Raw genomic sequence first — 16093 nt, forward strand, 5'->3', positions numbered from 1 at the left:
TTTAAGTGGACTTCTGAGTGTGTTGAATAGGAGCCTTTAAACTGAAGTAATTGTACTCATGCGGTGGCTTTACTCTGGCTGGCAAGTGAATTAATTCAGCCGTTATAAAGACACATAATAAAGTGTCACCAGCTCAAAAGCGCCGTATTCACAGGGTAAATCTGAGCAGTTCGACCCACAGCTGCACAGCCTCAGGCGAGGCATAGCTGTCTGCTAATCCACTTGAATAAGAGCCTGAAAATACGTGCAAGGGGACAACAGATCTACCAGAGAGAGAGAGAGACAGTGGGGTTCATCTTTTCTCTGTACAAACCAAGGAAGAGGAGAGAAAGAAAAGGACAGAGAAAGAGAGAGAGAGAGAGAGAGAGAGAGAGAGAGAGAATGGCTGTGGATAGATACTATAGAGAGCTAATGAGTCTGTCCAGGCCTCTAGAGACAGCTGGACATAACAGAGGCTGGATGTGACATCTTAAGACCTGTAATTACAGCCTGTGAGGGAACGCTGATTTAAGAAGTACAGTATAAACCGCATCAGAAGGCCAGTGTAGTCTGGAAATGTGTGTGCGTAAGAGAATGGATTAGATTTGAAGTATGATACTGGTTCCTAGACAAGCAGACCTTACTATGCTGTCCAAGGTCAGAGAAGATTTCCTCAAACATGTACTGAAGTAAAATGCTAATAGATGGTTTCATCGGACGCACGTGCCTGACCCAAAGTTTTGGTCTATGTTTGGTTAACAATTTATTTTATTTTAAATTAAAATTGATTTATATTAATTTAGTCATTTCCATATTAATGAAATAATCCATATTTATATTCATTTATGTTCATATTTCATTGTTTATTAATTGTAATAAATTAAAATTACTCAACAGTTATTGATCCTTTGTGGAAGTAATGTTTGTTGCCGCTGAAAATGTCTATAACGCAGTGAGCCACGAGATGTGTGTATAACTGTGGTTTTAGAATGGAGAGCTTATACAGAAGAGCAACATCAATATGGAAATGCTTCATAGAAATATTTAATTAAAATATACTACATTTATCAAGTAAAAATACCAATAAAGGATCAGTTATCAATTCTTTTTATTATATTTAAATATTTTATTTATTGTTTTTTATGTATATTTTTGTAAAACATTTATTTAAATTACATTTAATTATATGACATATTTAAATAATTGTTTATCGCATGATTAGTAATAATATTTGACCAATTATTGATGATTATTCATTTTAAATCTGTACTTTTATTACACAATTATGCCACAAAGCAATATACTTACTTTATGAACTACAATACATTGTACTAATAAATGTATGATTTATATAAATATTATAATATTATTAAAAAAAAATTTTAAAAATTGAATAATTATTATTAAGTAGTCCATCACTTTTACTCTCTATCGCCATGTCTGTTTAAAACAAAAACATTTGCATGTAACCTTACATACCTTAATAGACAGGTTTCAAAGCAACAACATAAACAAACGCATGCAAATGCATGCTTTTGTTGCCCAAACTAAACTTCTTGTACACATCCGCAAGAATAGAGTCCCTGTAGATTATTTCTAAAATCAAGCAAAATAAATAATGATTAAATTACATAAAATAGCAAGTTAAAAGTATTTCTACCCAGTATTATTTTTGGTTACCAGTAGAAGAACCATAACTTGGCAAAACATGACCCATTCAACAAATTGTTTATTTGATAAATTTTACATACTATGAAATCCCCAACAAATTACACAATAACAATGAATATAAGTAAATATGATTATAATGTACAAAACATATGAATAGTCATGTGATTAGCCACTAGCCAGACCCATAAGCAAACAAAGACCGGAAGTTAACTTCAGGCCAGGTTTGTGTGTCAAACTAGATTGAAAGCTGACATTTCCCACTAAATCATACCAGACAGCTCAATTTATAAATGATCTTAAATTATCGGATCTGAATTCTTTTGTGTACTTTCTCAATAACTTCTGTTTGTTTTTAACCAAACGATTTACGGATTGTAGCTTTAAGATTAATTGCAGCCTTGGATTTAGATAGACAGAGGATTTAAATGTAATGTATCTGAACATAATTAAAAGCCAGCACTGACCTTTCTATAAATTACTACATCGGATCAAATCCTGTTATACAAACAGGTGCATAAATTACATGTAATTGTCAATTAATCCATCAAGATTACATTTTTCTTATTGCATTAAAGATGACAACCTCTTAAGAATCCATGGGTTTAAAGGCAGTGCTTTAATCCACATATCTGATCCTGTTTCAGAAAGCACTAGATTAGGCCAGATTAAGACCGGAATGGGCAGAGTAGATGGGCTTGATGTAACTTTCACTCTCTTTATAAAACCAATCCTTTGTTATCTTTCTCTCATTCTCCTGTCAGACCTAAAGAGAAAAGGTTCATAATGCAAATCCTGGTTTTGTAATGAAAATCTCAGTGCACGTAAATTTCGCCGGATGAAGTTGTAATTGCGTTGACCTCATCTCTACGCCGCTACACAAGCTTTGTTATCAGACCCGGTGAGATAAGTCAGTACCTCCGGACTTCATTAAACATCTCATCTATATTAAACAGGCAAGAATATTTTCTCTCTTGTTACCACCGCAGTGGGAGTCAGATGTGTCTTGCATGATGGGCATCCTTTCGTCTCGTTCTTCCCTCTTGAATGTCTGATTCTCAAAGACACTTTTCTGTTTGTTACAATTGGCCACATTAAAGGTCACTCGTGTCCTCCATTAGAGGGCTTGTCATAGTCGATTCTAACTGCTTTTTACTTGACAAAATGTCATCCTTTCAAAAAAGTCCAATTTTTTAGGGGATCGGTAATGCAATGGATCGACTCCTAGACAAATGTCATCACCTTAGCACTTTAGATCCTCATCTCACCATCTGCCTTCAAAAATGCAGCCTAAACTGCCTTAAACCGGTCTACCAGCTTTGCCAAGCTGCTTTGCTTGATGGCTAGCTGCTCCCCAACCTGATGAGTGGAAAAGTGCTCAAACGCCTTATAAAAGCAGACAACCTCCACGGGCAAGCAAATCCTGTCAACCCTCATTCTAAACCTCCTTCCAGAAGGTGTTCCTTTGGGAGAAAATGCAACCTCCTTGCGATCAATAGGACGCCCATGGCAGAAGTGTACAACAAGTACATCAGAGCTCACAGAGGACTTGAGATATATACCACACACACACACACCAGAAGCTTGATCAAGAGAACACAGTAACACCTTTATTACCTCAAGCACCCAGGGACAGACAGGACTCAGAGATATTGAGCGTGTGCTGCCAAACTACAGAGCATCATAGAAAGCTTTTGAAGGACCCAGTTCTTCTTTTCTGCATTAAAATAACAATGTTACCATAAACAGGGTGATGTTAAAGGAGTCATATGACACGGCTAAAACGAATATTACCGTTTGTTTTAGATGTACTGCGATGTGTGTACACGATTTAAGGTTCAAAAACGGTGTATTTCCACATACCGTGAATGTTTGTATCTCCTCTTTGACCCGCCTCTCTGAAACGCGCAGATTTTTAACAAAGTTCATCGCTCTGAAAGTGAGGTGTGCTATGATTGGCCAGTTAACCAGTGCGTAGTGATTGGTCAAATACTATAAGCGTGTGACGGAAATATACCCTCTCTTACAATATTTGGAACATCAGGTTCCAAAGCAATTGTGCTGACAGGTGCGCCCACCTTACTTGCGTATACAGTTCATACCAAGAACAGACGTGGATTTATGGGGGTGTGGTTACACGAGGTGTTTCAGGCAGGTCTGGTTGAGCATATGATTTTAGATAGAATGCATCTTTTGTTCCGACACTTTCATTTTTGCAATGTTACGCTTATAATACATGCATGGGCAACTTATAACACACTAAAGACAAAGAAAAACACTTCGCGCCATATATAAAGGGTTACATTTTATGTATGTTAAATCTAGAATGTTCAACACATCTATCACCATAAAGTACATCCCTCAATGTAACACATCTATAAAATGACAAGTAAATTGAAAATACTGTATGCAAAATACAGGGTTATACTCCCTTAAAGTCAGATTGTGATGGCTCATGGTTCGGTCCTTGTGTGCATTAAACCAGCAAAGTTCGGTTGACAAGCCAAGGAATAGTATTAGAAATGAAATTTATAATAATAATAAAACATAGTCATAATAATTTTTAGTTTTTAAATTTTTGGTTTTTAGTTGAAAAAAATCCATCCATCCTCCACTGTGAAAGTGTTGAGTCCAGTGGATAATACATGTCTAATGAAGCACAACTGTATGTTTGTGACTAAAAACGATTAATATTTTGAGCATGTTTAGTCACATTTGTATGTAAAACATAGCACATCACTGGACACACACAAAATGGCCGCACATAGCCTCCATAAATCTCATCTTGGTTGTCGTGGTCATGAGACGTAACACGAATAAAATTCAAAGTTGAGGTTTGTGGAGCATGCATGCGGCCATTTAAAACCCTCCTGTTACCCTTAAATCTGATAACACTTTTTCCCCACTGGGGTCAATTTGACCCCAACAAGTAAAACCTCCAGAATAAGTTTTTTTTTAACTGAAAGGTTTGTGTTAGGTAAAGTATATCTTTGTTGAGTTCTTAAATATATCTTTATATACATCCACTTTCAAGTGCACAAAACCCGTTTTAGAACGGGACCTATCGCGTTCGCAAACCAATTGCCTGTGGCTGCGCAATGCATTGGTTTTTATAACGTTGTAAATAACATTAAGTGTCTTGGACTGACCAATCAAATCGCTTTGTGAGACGTATATCATTATGAACCACGGGAATTTCTTTTGTATTGAATGTAGCAGCGTTTTGGACTTTTAATGATGAAGCGTCTCAGGAGGACGTGCATTTAAAGCACACCGTTCTTAAAGTCCCTCCACTTATTTAAAATTGAAGCGTCATCACCCTGCAGAAGAGTTTTGCTTGAGCAGCATCAGATAGCCCCTCCACCCTTTCACTATGTTAGCGAAACTGCAACCGTTGAGTGTGTAAAGTGTTCAAAGTTACACACTTCATATTTTCAGTTGAAAAGTGCATCATCCAGGTATTTAAAGTGTATGATTTGGGACCCACCTTTAGATTAGCATGCTAGTAAAATAACAAAGATTAGCAAATCCAAGTTTGAACTTGAATGTTGAATTTAAACTAAGGACGCATGTTGGTTGCTAACTCTATGTGTATGTGTTGTCTCTCCTCAGCAATCTCCAGGTAGTTCACCTGTGCCAAGTTTGCCTTTGAACTCTCCACTTGATGAACATGAGCGACGGATCTCTCAGTCTCACTATCCTGGAGAGAGTTTGGATGACAACCGCAGCCCAGGACATAACATGATGGGTAGAATGATGGGTGAGCTCATGCAAACAAACACACATATTCGTCTCTCAGATGACACGCCTAGACTTCTTGATGTTAGGACAGTTATTGGTTTCTTAAAATGGCAAAATTGCAATGATTGGTTGGCTTTATGCATTTTTTTGTGGGGTTTATTGTCGTGTTAATACTGTGAGCATGCTTCAAGGATGTTGCCACCTGTCTTTCCAAAGTCTCAAGTTTGTGGCATTGAAAACGTTTACATAAGAAATTAAGCAAGCATGATGTTAACACAGATTTTCATGTCTAAGTTGAAGATGTTTGTCTGGGTTGGCTGACTAAACCGTAATGGATACCCTATCATTCTTAACTTCCATTGAGAATAATATCTTGGCTTACTGATAGCTCTGTCAGGTATTATGCATGTCAAAGTTGGAGATTCTTAACCAAAACACGATTGAATTTGAACCAGACCTTGATCAATCATTTTAGTCCGGTTTTAAGCACCTGTGACCATCTGTTTCCTTTTACAAACAGTTTAAACACACAGATAAATGAGCACCTGGACACCGTCAGGCAACAGGCAGCCAGTCCCAGCATGCTCCTGTGGTTTGTTGAAAAGGGGTTAATGTCATTTTCGAGCTCCTCTTTTTCATCCAGCATGACTCTATCAAGTCACTCCTGATTCTCCTCAAACTCAGCTTCAGTTCTACTTCTGCCAGACAATTGGAATCGGCAGGCCAATCCGTTCACCGTCATGCTTGTCATTTCACAATCGACCGCCATGTCTGACTCACTCACGAACAATAAGCTCTTTAGTAGCTGACGCAAACTATCATCTTCCTCTTTTCATCCTCTGGTCTTCCTCCAGCCGTCATTTTCTTCTTTATGAGATGACCTTGTCTCCTGCTCTCACTTTTATGTGACGAGCAGTCAGTCCTGTTTATTCCAGATCAGAGCAACAGTGGAAATGACTTCTGATGGCCAATTACTCTTGCAGATCAATTAACTGTGCACTCTTTAACCTTTATCTCATTTTATATTCTTTATTTTAGGCTCTATGGTAGTTTAATTGACAATAAGGTGAGTAGAGAGGGCAGCAATTGAATGGGACAATGTGCAGGGCTATTGGCTCAAGACAGACTTAAAAACATCTCTAACCTATTTAGTCAAATAGGATTCCTGAGGTCATAAAAAATCTATTCCACTTAATCTATTCTGTTCTGTTCTACTCTAAACTCTACTCTAATCTGATCTACTTTACTGTACACTATAACCTGATATACTCTACTCTATAATTCGATTCAATCCAGTCCATTCTACATTCTTCTCTACTCCACTCTAATGTACACCATAAACAAATATACTATACTCTACTGTACTTTACTCTACTATATTCTACTCTACTCCACTCTAATGTACACCATAAACAAATATACTATACTGTACTTTACTTTACTCTACTATATTCTACTCTACTCCACTCTAATGTACACCATAAACAAATATACTATACTCTACTTTACTCTACTCAACTCTACTCTACTCTACTCCACTCCACTCTAATATACAACATTATCACATATACTCTACTGTACTGTACTCTACTGTACTCAACTCTACTATACGTCAATCTGCTCTATTCTACTATACTTTACTGTACTCTATTCTACTCTAATGCACACCATAAACAAATATACTCTACTGTACTGTACTCTACTATACTCTACTGTACTTTACTTTACTCTACTGTGCTCTACTCTATTCTACTATACTCCACTCTAATGTACACCGTAAACAAATGTACTCTATTCTGTTCTATTATCCTCTATTGCACTCTACTCTTCTCCTCTCTAATACACACCATACTCTAATATACTCTACTTTATTGTAATTTACTCTACTCTACTCCAATATACACCATAAACTAATATACTTTACTCTACCCTACTGTAATCTACTCCACTGTATTCTACTCTTCTCTACTCCACTCTAATGTAATCCATACATTTATAAACTCTACTCTACAGTCCTCTATAATCTAATTTACTTACTCTCCTTTATTCTACTCTATTCTGCTCTTTTGTATTCTACGCCACTCTGTAATCTAACCCAACCCACTCCAATACAGTCTAATCCAATCTGATTATATCTATATGCTGCTCTACTCTACTCTATTCTGCTTTACACTATATCCTTATCTACTTTACTCCACACTACTCTACAATACTACTTCTTTTCTGTTCTATTCTATTCTATTCTATTTGATTATATTTCTTTACTGTACTCTACTGTACTCTATACCCTAATATACTCCACTCTAGTCTACTCTACTCTGCTCTGCTCTACTGTACACTGTAATCTAATGGACTCCACTCTAGTCTACACTACTCCACACTGCTGTTTTATTTTATTCTATTCTAATATACATGAAATGTATGTAATGCTTTTTATAATTTTCACTATTTCTTTCTCTAATGTCTGGTATCCCAATTTTTTCGGTCCTAGTCTGTTTTCACTTATATATGTATTGACTCTCTTTCAAAAAGCACAAGAGTATTTTCCACAGCACCAGGGCGCTAGTGCGTAGGAGCTCTTAAACTTCTCAAAACACTGCACTTCAAAGAGTTTAGCTCTCAATCATTTCAGGAGGCGAACATAAAAGCATAAAGTTTTATAAAGTTTACCACAGGGATGATAGCACCCTTCAGCATTCACAGGCCTGACACATTGTCACATATCTCATAAACTCTGTCAGCTTCTAGATTTTTCCACCTGGTAGGCTTGAGAATTTTTTCTCGCCACTTGTCAGTCAATCACCTGACACGTTTTTTTTTTTTGCACTGGCCTGAAAAAGATGTAACAATAACACTTTGCACGTTTAAATGGCCCATCACTTGCGTTGTAGATGACAGAAGGTCTATCAAGAAAGTTTGTACGCTACAGGATGTGAGAATGGAGCTTTAATGTATAGATTCTGTCGCATTTTTCAAAGAGGTCATTTTGGAAAGGGCTGAGGTGAAGACCTGAATGACAGAGCATGCTGCATCACTGTCAGGAAAATAGTCTTGTGCTACCACAACTCATTTCAAACATATTTGCTGTCACTGAGTGAGGACGAGACATGGCAAGGTTTCAGCTACAAGGTTAGTGAGATAATGTCATCTCACATGGCTGTTATGACAGTTTGAGAGGGAATGAACCATTAAAGCATAAAAACAGTCTGAATTATATCTGAAATATTTGTATGAGGAAAATAGTTTGTTTATCTTAAATGGATAGTTCTCTTTATCATTTACGCACCCTCATGTCAATATAAACCTGCATGACTATTTCATCTGCAGAACACAAAACAAGATATTTTGAAGAACCAAACAGCATCAATCCCCATTGACTTCCATTTGTATGGACACAAAGCCAATGAGACTTTCCCACAAAATATCTTATTTTGTGTTCCACAGAATGAAGAGATATATATATATATATATTTTGAATGACATGAGAATAAATTATGATTTGTATTTTGGGGTGAACTATCACTTTAATGGGACAACAAGTCGTTTGGTGTATAGTTCCCCATGTGGTTGATAAGCGCAATTGTCTGCACAATACTATTACTAATAGTTCAAACCAGATTATGAGGTAGAAGTTGGTTGTTAGCTGTTAGCGCATAGCGTGCTAGCTACATAGCAGGTAACTTGCTAACGTTGGCTACATAACACATTTGCAGTCAACCAAAACATGAAGCATGGACGTCAATGTGTTTAGTAACCAACCCAAATAATTTTCTGTAGTTATATTTTCGTAAACACACTCTTGTGCTTTGTGAAATGGGTGCAATCAATAACTTACACTGAGCTTGCTATGGGATTAGTGCCTAGCACAGTAACTATAGATACCGATAACATTAGTCTACGTGCATGAACTAAGGAATCAACAACTTTTGACCATAAAATATTTAATGTGGTTTGGTAGTCATCATTTACAAGCATAACACTAAATTTATGATGAGGCACGACCATGCTACGTAAGCTTTTGAGAACCAGCAACATTACATTATCTCTAGTCTACCCTACAGTTATAAATTGTGAACCAGTAACGTTAGTGCGTCAATAAACAACCTGAGCACAGCCAAATTACTAATAAACTTGAAAGTACAGGACAGTAAGAAAAAATGTACATATAAGACTTTCAAATCCAGTAGCAGGATGGCTAACATTAGGTCTCCATCCGTTTTGCAACCCACTTGCAGCTCACGTCGCCGAGTGTAAGTCCGTCAGATATTGATTTGTGTCTCTCTCACTCTCTCTCCTCTTTGTTTTATTTGGTGGCCATGGTGATGGTTTGGAGACTTGCGTTGAACGAGATCGTTTCGTCTTATTGTCAGCTGTTGGCTAACTTCTTCCAGGGTTCGAGTAAAACATGAAAAAAAGCAGGGGATAGGTGGGGCTTGTACCGGCCTGATAACCAAAGCTACAAGTGCAATTTCATCCGATTCAGGCTGCTTGAGAAATTAGTAAAATTCGTCCGGTTAAAAGTTGTCCTACCACTAAAATAATTTTAGAGACATTAATTTAAGATAAAAAAGTTGCTCTTTATCGCTTGAAGATCCGTAGCTGCTCACAATGTTCATTGTGCTGACAGATACTGTAGCAACCACAATGAGAGGAGACGGAGAAGGAACGCTGTTTTGAAAATGTCTTTTGCTCAAAAATCAAGGTTTTACATGACGCCATAAAATAAGCTTTTTTTTGGCTTAAAAGATTCCACAAAAAACTCTTTAACATCCACAGAATCTTTCTTTTTCCCAAATGGTTTTTGTTGTTGAAAAAAGGATCTTTAGATAATCAAAAGTAAGACACAGTACGTCTTTTTGGCACCTTTGACTAAATTGTTTTTTGGGGGGGAAATGGATATGGTGTCCTGTGCCTCCGCAGATCATCTGTATCGCCTCTGCCAATGGCTTGTGTATAGTATGATACAATATAACACATTGTATCATGAATGATGAAAAAAATTGTTGAAATCTGATCCAACCATTCAGACCGAAACAGAGTTTTAAAAATTCAATTCTAATTGGTTTTCAAATGCATGTGGTTGGATCAGGTTTGTAGAAATTGCATTTCAAGTGGTTTTCTACTGTTTAAACCACAAACAATTAAACATGTTTAAGTCATATCTCTTTCTTTCCTTCCTCTCTGACTGATCTCTGCTCATCTGAGGTGTCTGAAAATTTCACCTTTCTTTTGTCTTGTGTGTTATAGCTGCTATAACTGTTACTCTAAGACGTTAAGCATTGATAAAATGGCACACAGAGATTTTTTTTTCATTAACAGTAACATTCATGATTGATTTGAATTTGCCCTTCACATCTGTAGATTTAGAGAGTGCCTATAAGTGTGTGACTGAAAAGGTTAGCACCATTAAACAGCAAAAATAGCCACTGTGTCGAACCAAAAATGGGGATATATGGAAGCTTTAATGGTGCTTAGTGTAAAACGTTGTTTCTGTGACTGGTACTTCTTTCACTAACCGTATTCTGGAGTACAGCTGAAGTTTTCTGAATAAAACTTACTGTGAATGACTGTTATTATAGTCGGAAATGCTTTGTGCACTTTAGGAAATCATAGTGGCAGGGCATATTAGTATGTAGTCATTTAGAAAAAAGTCCTTGAACCATTTTGAACACATTTTGAACATATATGCAGATAGAAGGATAGATGGCATGTCAGAGGGTAATTAATCGTATTTGTAATATTGTGTCAGGGTAGATACAATGGCCAAAAGTGATGTCTTTATTCAAACATATTGTTTAAGATATATTGCAGTTTTATGTAAAGTTTGGTAGATGTGTTTGCCGTGTAAACTAAAGCTCAGTTTAGAGAGGAATTTTAAAAAGCGTTGCAAAAAAAAAAACACTTGTGCAATGCGAATGATTTTAAAATATTACTAATAGGGAGAATTAATCAAATATACATGACATTTTTGTATACATGTTTTGTAGTTGTGCATTGGGTGTAAACTAAAGCTGAGTTTAGAGATGAATTGTAAGTTAAGGTTTAGGGGAATGACTTTATATTACAACAAACGAAAATCTAGATACAATATATAACATTGGAGTGACTCTATTACATTATATACCATTGGAGTGACTCCAAACATACAATGAGCTTTTAGATAATAGAACAAAAACAACTTTAGTGTCTGTAATAAGATTCAACAAAAGGAAGTAAGGAGAAGGGAACCGGAAGACATTTAAACATTTAATAAAGTACTAACAGCCGGCGGCCCCTCACGGCTGACCGCCAGCGAACAAAACATAAATGCAAACACCTCTCTCTTCCTCTCTCTTCGACGGTCCGGTCGCTCGTTCTCTTATATGCTCCCGATCTCCTATGTGATTCGAGACCGGTGCGTGCACAGCTGGCGCTCATTAACAATTACTCACCGGTCTCGAACCATGGTCTCGCCCCGCCTACTCCACTACATACCCCCATCACCCCTCACAGGCCGGGGGGTACCCCTGAGACTGTGCATGCTCCCTCCCCCTCCCTCGGGATTCAATTTTAAATAAATTGTTATATTATACCCAGCCAGGCACATGCGTTCAATGAAACAATGTATACAAGCAAGATTGTGTTATAGATCATATATAAATATTAAAATACAGTTAAATAAGAATGTATACTGTACATTGTTTTTGTGAATTTAAAATATTTTGAAAGGATAATTCAACCTAAAACTATTGAAATAAGATACAGTGACAGTGTGTGTGTTAGTTGTGAATGGCTGAATAGGTGGGCATTAATCTGACAGTTGACTGCCAGCACATTGATTGGCTGTAGTTCGTGTCAATCGGATTGATTGGCGGTGGTGCCGGTTGGCTGTCAGTGGAATGAGCTGCTGCCTGTGAAAGTGTGTGAAGATGTAGCGTATAAACACTCAGCCTTACATCTATCTAACTGCCACAGTGAGTTCACCTGTCTTAAGGCACTACTATATAGTCTACATGTCAAAGTGTACCGAAGCAGTAAGTGGTGGATATAAAACTATGGCTGAATCGAGATTTTTCTTTTGCGCTCATTTATCTTTTCTTCTTCCTTTTATACAAGGGTAAGTCTCTTAAAGGAGCGTTTCTTTTGTGGAAAGGTACAGAAAATAAAAAAAACAGGAAGTTTTACAATTTGTGACAGTAATCAGGGCCGGGTTTGATGTGGAGTGCATTGGCACTCTTGCTTGCCGAGAGCAGAACTCCTGCCTAATTGAGGGAGCCAGGAGCACAAAATCACACTGTGTCTCAAATTGACGACCCGGTCGACCACTTCTGGACGTGCTGTTTTGCAAAAGTACAGGTTAATGGAAAGAATAGATAGAGCGAAGGAAAGTGGAATGGAAAGGTGGCTGTTTGTGTGGTCGGTGTTTGGAGCGCAGACGAATGGTGAATGCAGAGGATCTGATGAGAATAAAATAGTCAAACACTGGTATCAACACTCACTTCATTAAGGAGAATGGGCAATAAATGCAAATTCTAGAATACTTTAATTTTATAAAATATTCTAAATATTTGCTCAGCATTTTGCAGCATGACAAACAGTTTTGCGTAAAACTAAACAATGTTAATGACATGTAGGAATAGAAGTTCTAAATTTATGACAATTAAAAAAGGTAAATATATTTCAAATTTGTTCCTAGTTTAATTAAATTGTGCTAGTACTACAGTTTATATATTGTTTGTTAGAATAATAATTATATTATAATATAAATTTGTCATTAGCAATATGTCACTTTTCTCCAAAGCAGAGTTCCATCTACACTGTATGTACACTGTTTCCTTATTTTTTAAAGTGTGATACAATTGGTTTTATATAACGATCAGTTCTGGTGCTTGATTCTGATTGGTTGAGCAGAGCTCTAAGCCATTATAAAAAAACCTGATTTATCACGTCTGACCGCAATACATGGCAATGGAATGACCGTTTTATTAAAGCAATAAGCCCGCCAAGCAGTGGGTTACATTGCATTTTATAACAGCTAAGGGGGTTTTAGGCACTCCGCTTCGTGTTGTCCCACAACGCCCTTTGCTGTTATCAAATGCTCTTGGGTGAATTGGGTGAATTATCCATTTAAACACAAAGAAGGATATTTAGAAAAATGTTTTCAGATTTCTGGGGCACCATTGACTTCCAGAGTATGAATAATTAAAATGGTAGTTAAAGGTGCTCCTTTTTTCCCCTAGATTCTTCAAAGTAAATAATTTGGTGTTCAACCGAACAAAACAATTATACAGATATTTTATTTTTCCCTACTATGTTAGTCAACAGTTCCCCAGAAATCTCAGTTGCTAACATTATTGCGTGAATATAAACAAACGTTTACTTACCAAATTTGATGAAAGTCTATGTTTTAATCTTGTGCCGAGAAGTTTCCGTCATGGGCAACGAACATCTTTAGAGCGCTTGCTACTGAATTGACTCAACCTGTGTTTTTAAGTCGAGGCGACAAATACTCTTGTCAAGTCAACTTACAAACTAGTTGAGACGGTAAAGATGTAAAGTTGAATGAACAAATTCAGAAACTGCAGGGTGAGTCAACTTTAAGTAGAAACAACTAAACTGCTGAATAATTTTTAACAGTTCAATTCCCTTTCATCATAAATCCTGACACTGTGACATTATTTTCCTCAAGGTACGTTTTTTCTAAGCATATGTTCTCTCTTGTGAACGATACTGTACCAGGAATAGACTGACAGAGATATGTAGGGAATTGCATCAGGCTAACAGCACCCCCTCAACCTCCCTCGGCTTGCCTTAAGTGGTTCGTCTGGGCCAGTCACACTTGGACACCCGCTGTATTCATCCGCTGATGAATACTAAAGGATAATGAGAGCTGTTATGCTAATAGGTGGAGGGTTGATAGGAGATAACAGATTAAACAGCGACCACAGAGAGAGAGAGAGTCTGGATGGAGAGACCTGCCCTGACAGCAGTGTACACCTGTGACTGTCCTCCGTGATATCGATGTGCCACACACTTTTCAGGAAACCTGGTTTTTGTCTAGAGCTGTTTGAAATCATTCTTGGAGGGCCTGGAGATCCCATAGATTTTAGGGCAGTCTGCTCTTAAACAGGGGCTGGGCTAAAGAGTCTGAAGCCCCGAAAGTTTTCAGTAAAGCTACGGATGATTTATTACCATGCAGTGAACGAATCACACAGGGGCCGTTTACATTTTGCGTCTTTTGCGTTATGATCAATGGGTAAATGTGAGTGGGGCCTTCTTCATAAAAAAATGTTGAGTGTTAAAACAACGCTATTCTCCCAGCAGCTTCTGTGGCGTCGACGCGTGACGAGTAGTATTGATGCGACATATAAGTCCAAGATCGAATCCACCTTTTCCCAAACTGTATTCACATGACAAATCAGATCATACAGGCATTTATTTTCAACAAAATGAAGAAAATATTTGAAAATGGCTTAAAGTTGTTTCTTAAGTGTGTGGTGAGGTTAAGTGTAGTAGAGAGTCTTTATTGTCCCAATTAGTTGTCATATAATAATTTTAATACATATAATGAATTACACTCTCATTATTATTATTGTATAATGTACATTGTACAACATTACTTGTTAACCTTGCTGTGTCGAAACGGAATGAAGTTTAATTTTTATGGACTCTGAATGAGCTCGTCAATATCAATCTAATTGAGGTGGCCAAACAAAAGAAAGAAGGCTTGATTTGTTATGGACAGAAGATGATGTTAAGATCCGCTTTAACTGTGAAACATCCCGCAAGATGTAAGTAGCTAAATGTTTAATGTTTGAAAACGGTTTTATCAAATGTTAGGGCCATTCACCTGTTTCGCGTAAAAACACGTGCAATACTCTGGTTGCGTCGATTTTGCCCTCTTTCTATCTTTAAGTTATATTTTAGGGTCTTCTTGCCTTTATTTGACAGGAGAGTGGAGAAAAGACAGGAAAGCTTTGGTTGGAGACAGGGGAGTGGGACCAGCAAAAGACACGTGAGAAGGGAATCAAACTCAGAACGGGCTGCAAGTGCTCCGGCACTATACATCGGCGCACTGACCACAGGGCTATTGGTGGCGACGCATTTTTCGCTCTTTCTGGTGCTTGGGAGTTTGTGCTCCCTTGGGGTCTGTCGTTACTATTTGAGTGCAATTGATGCACATTAACATTTTAAAATTCAAACCTGAGTAAACAACCAATGTCCAGTAATGCGGAATGCGGTCACGAACAGATGGAGGTGGCCCGTTAAAAGTATTTGCATATGGGCCCGGACCTGACTTGCTACGCCACTGTATGTATTCGAACACATATGTGGAGGTGTGGGCTAAGCCCCGGATATCCACTCACCTTAGAACCGCCCCAGTTCCTTAAACACCAACATTTTTAAGGAATTCTATTGAGCTTAAAGTGAAATTCACCCCCAAAAAAGGCTGTCATCAGCCACTCACCCTCTTGTCATTTCAAACCTGTTTGACTTTCTTTCTTCTGCAGAACACAGAATACATTTATTGAAGAATGTTGGAAACCGAAAAAAAACAGCTATACCCATTCACTTTTATTGCATGAACACAAGACCAATGCAAGTCAATGGGTTCCGTTGTTCTGTAACCAACATTCTACAGTTTGTCACAAGTAGGTCCAGGAATGTCATTTTTTTGATGAAAGTCCATCCTCATGTGTCTCTATGAACTACATGTATTCATTAT

General features: G+C 37.5%; 1 protein-coding gene across 3 annotated transcripts in view; it reads left to right on the plus strand.

Annotated features, from left to right (window-relative positions):
* Positions 1–16093, plus strand: part of pard3aa (par-3 family cell polarity regulator alpha, a) — a 363711-nt gene that overhangs the window by 206786 nt on the left and 140832 nt on the right. For all 3 annotated transcript variants that reach the window (XM_056738007.1, XM_056738008.1, XM_056738009.1), the window contains one exon: positions 5260–5407. In XM_056738007.1, coding sequence (XP_056593985.1) covers positions 5260–5407 — 148 coding nt within the window. The remainder of the gene's footprint in view (positions 1–5259; positions 5408–16093) is intronic.

This window comes from Triplophysa dalaica, chromosome 23, assembly GCF_015846415.1.
Source record: "Triplophysa dalaica isolate WHDGS20190420 chromosome 23, ASM1584641v1, whole genome shotgun sequence".
NCBI classification, from domain to species: Eukaryota; Metazoa; Chordata; class Actinopteri; order Cypriniformes; family Nemacheilidae; genus Triplophysa; species Triplophysa dalaica.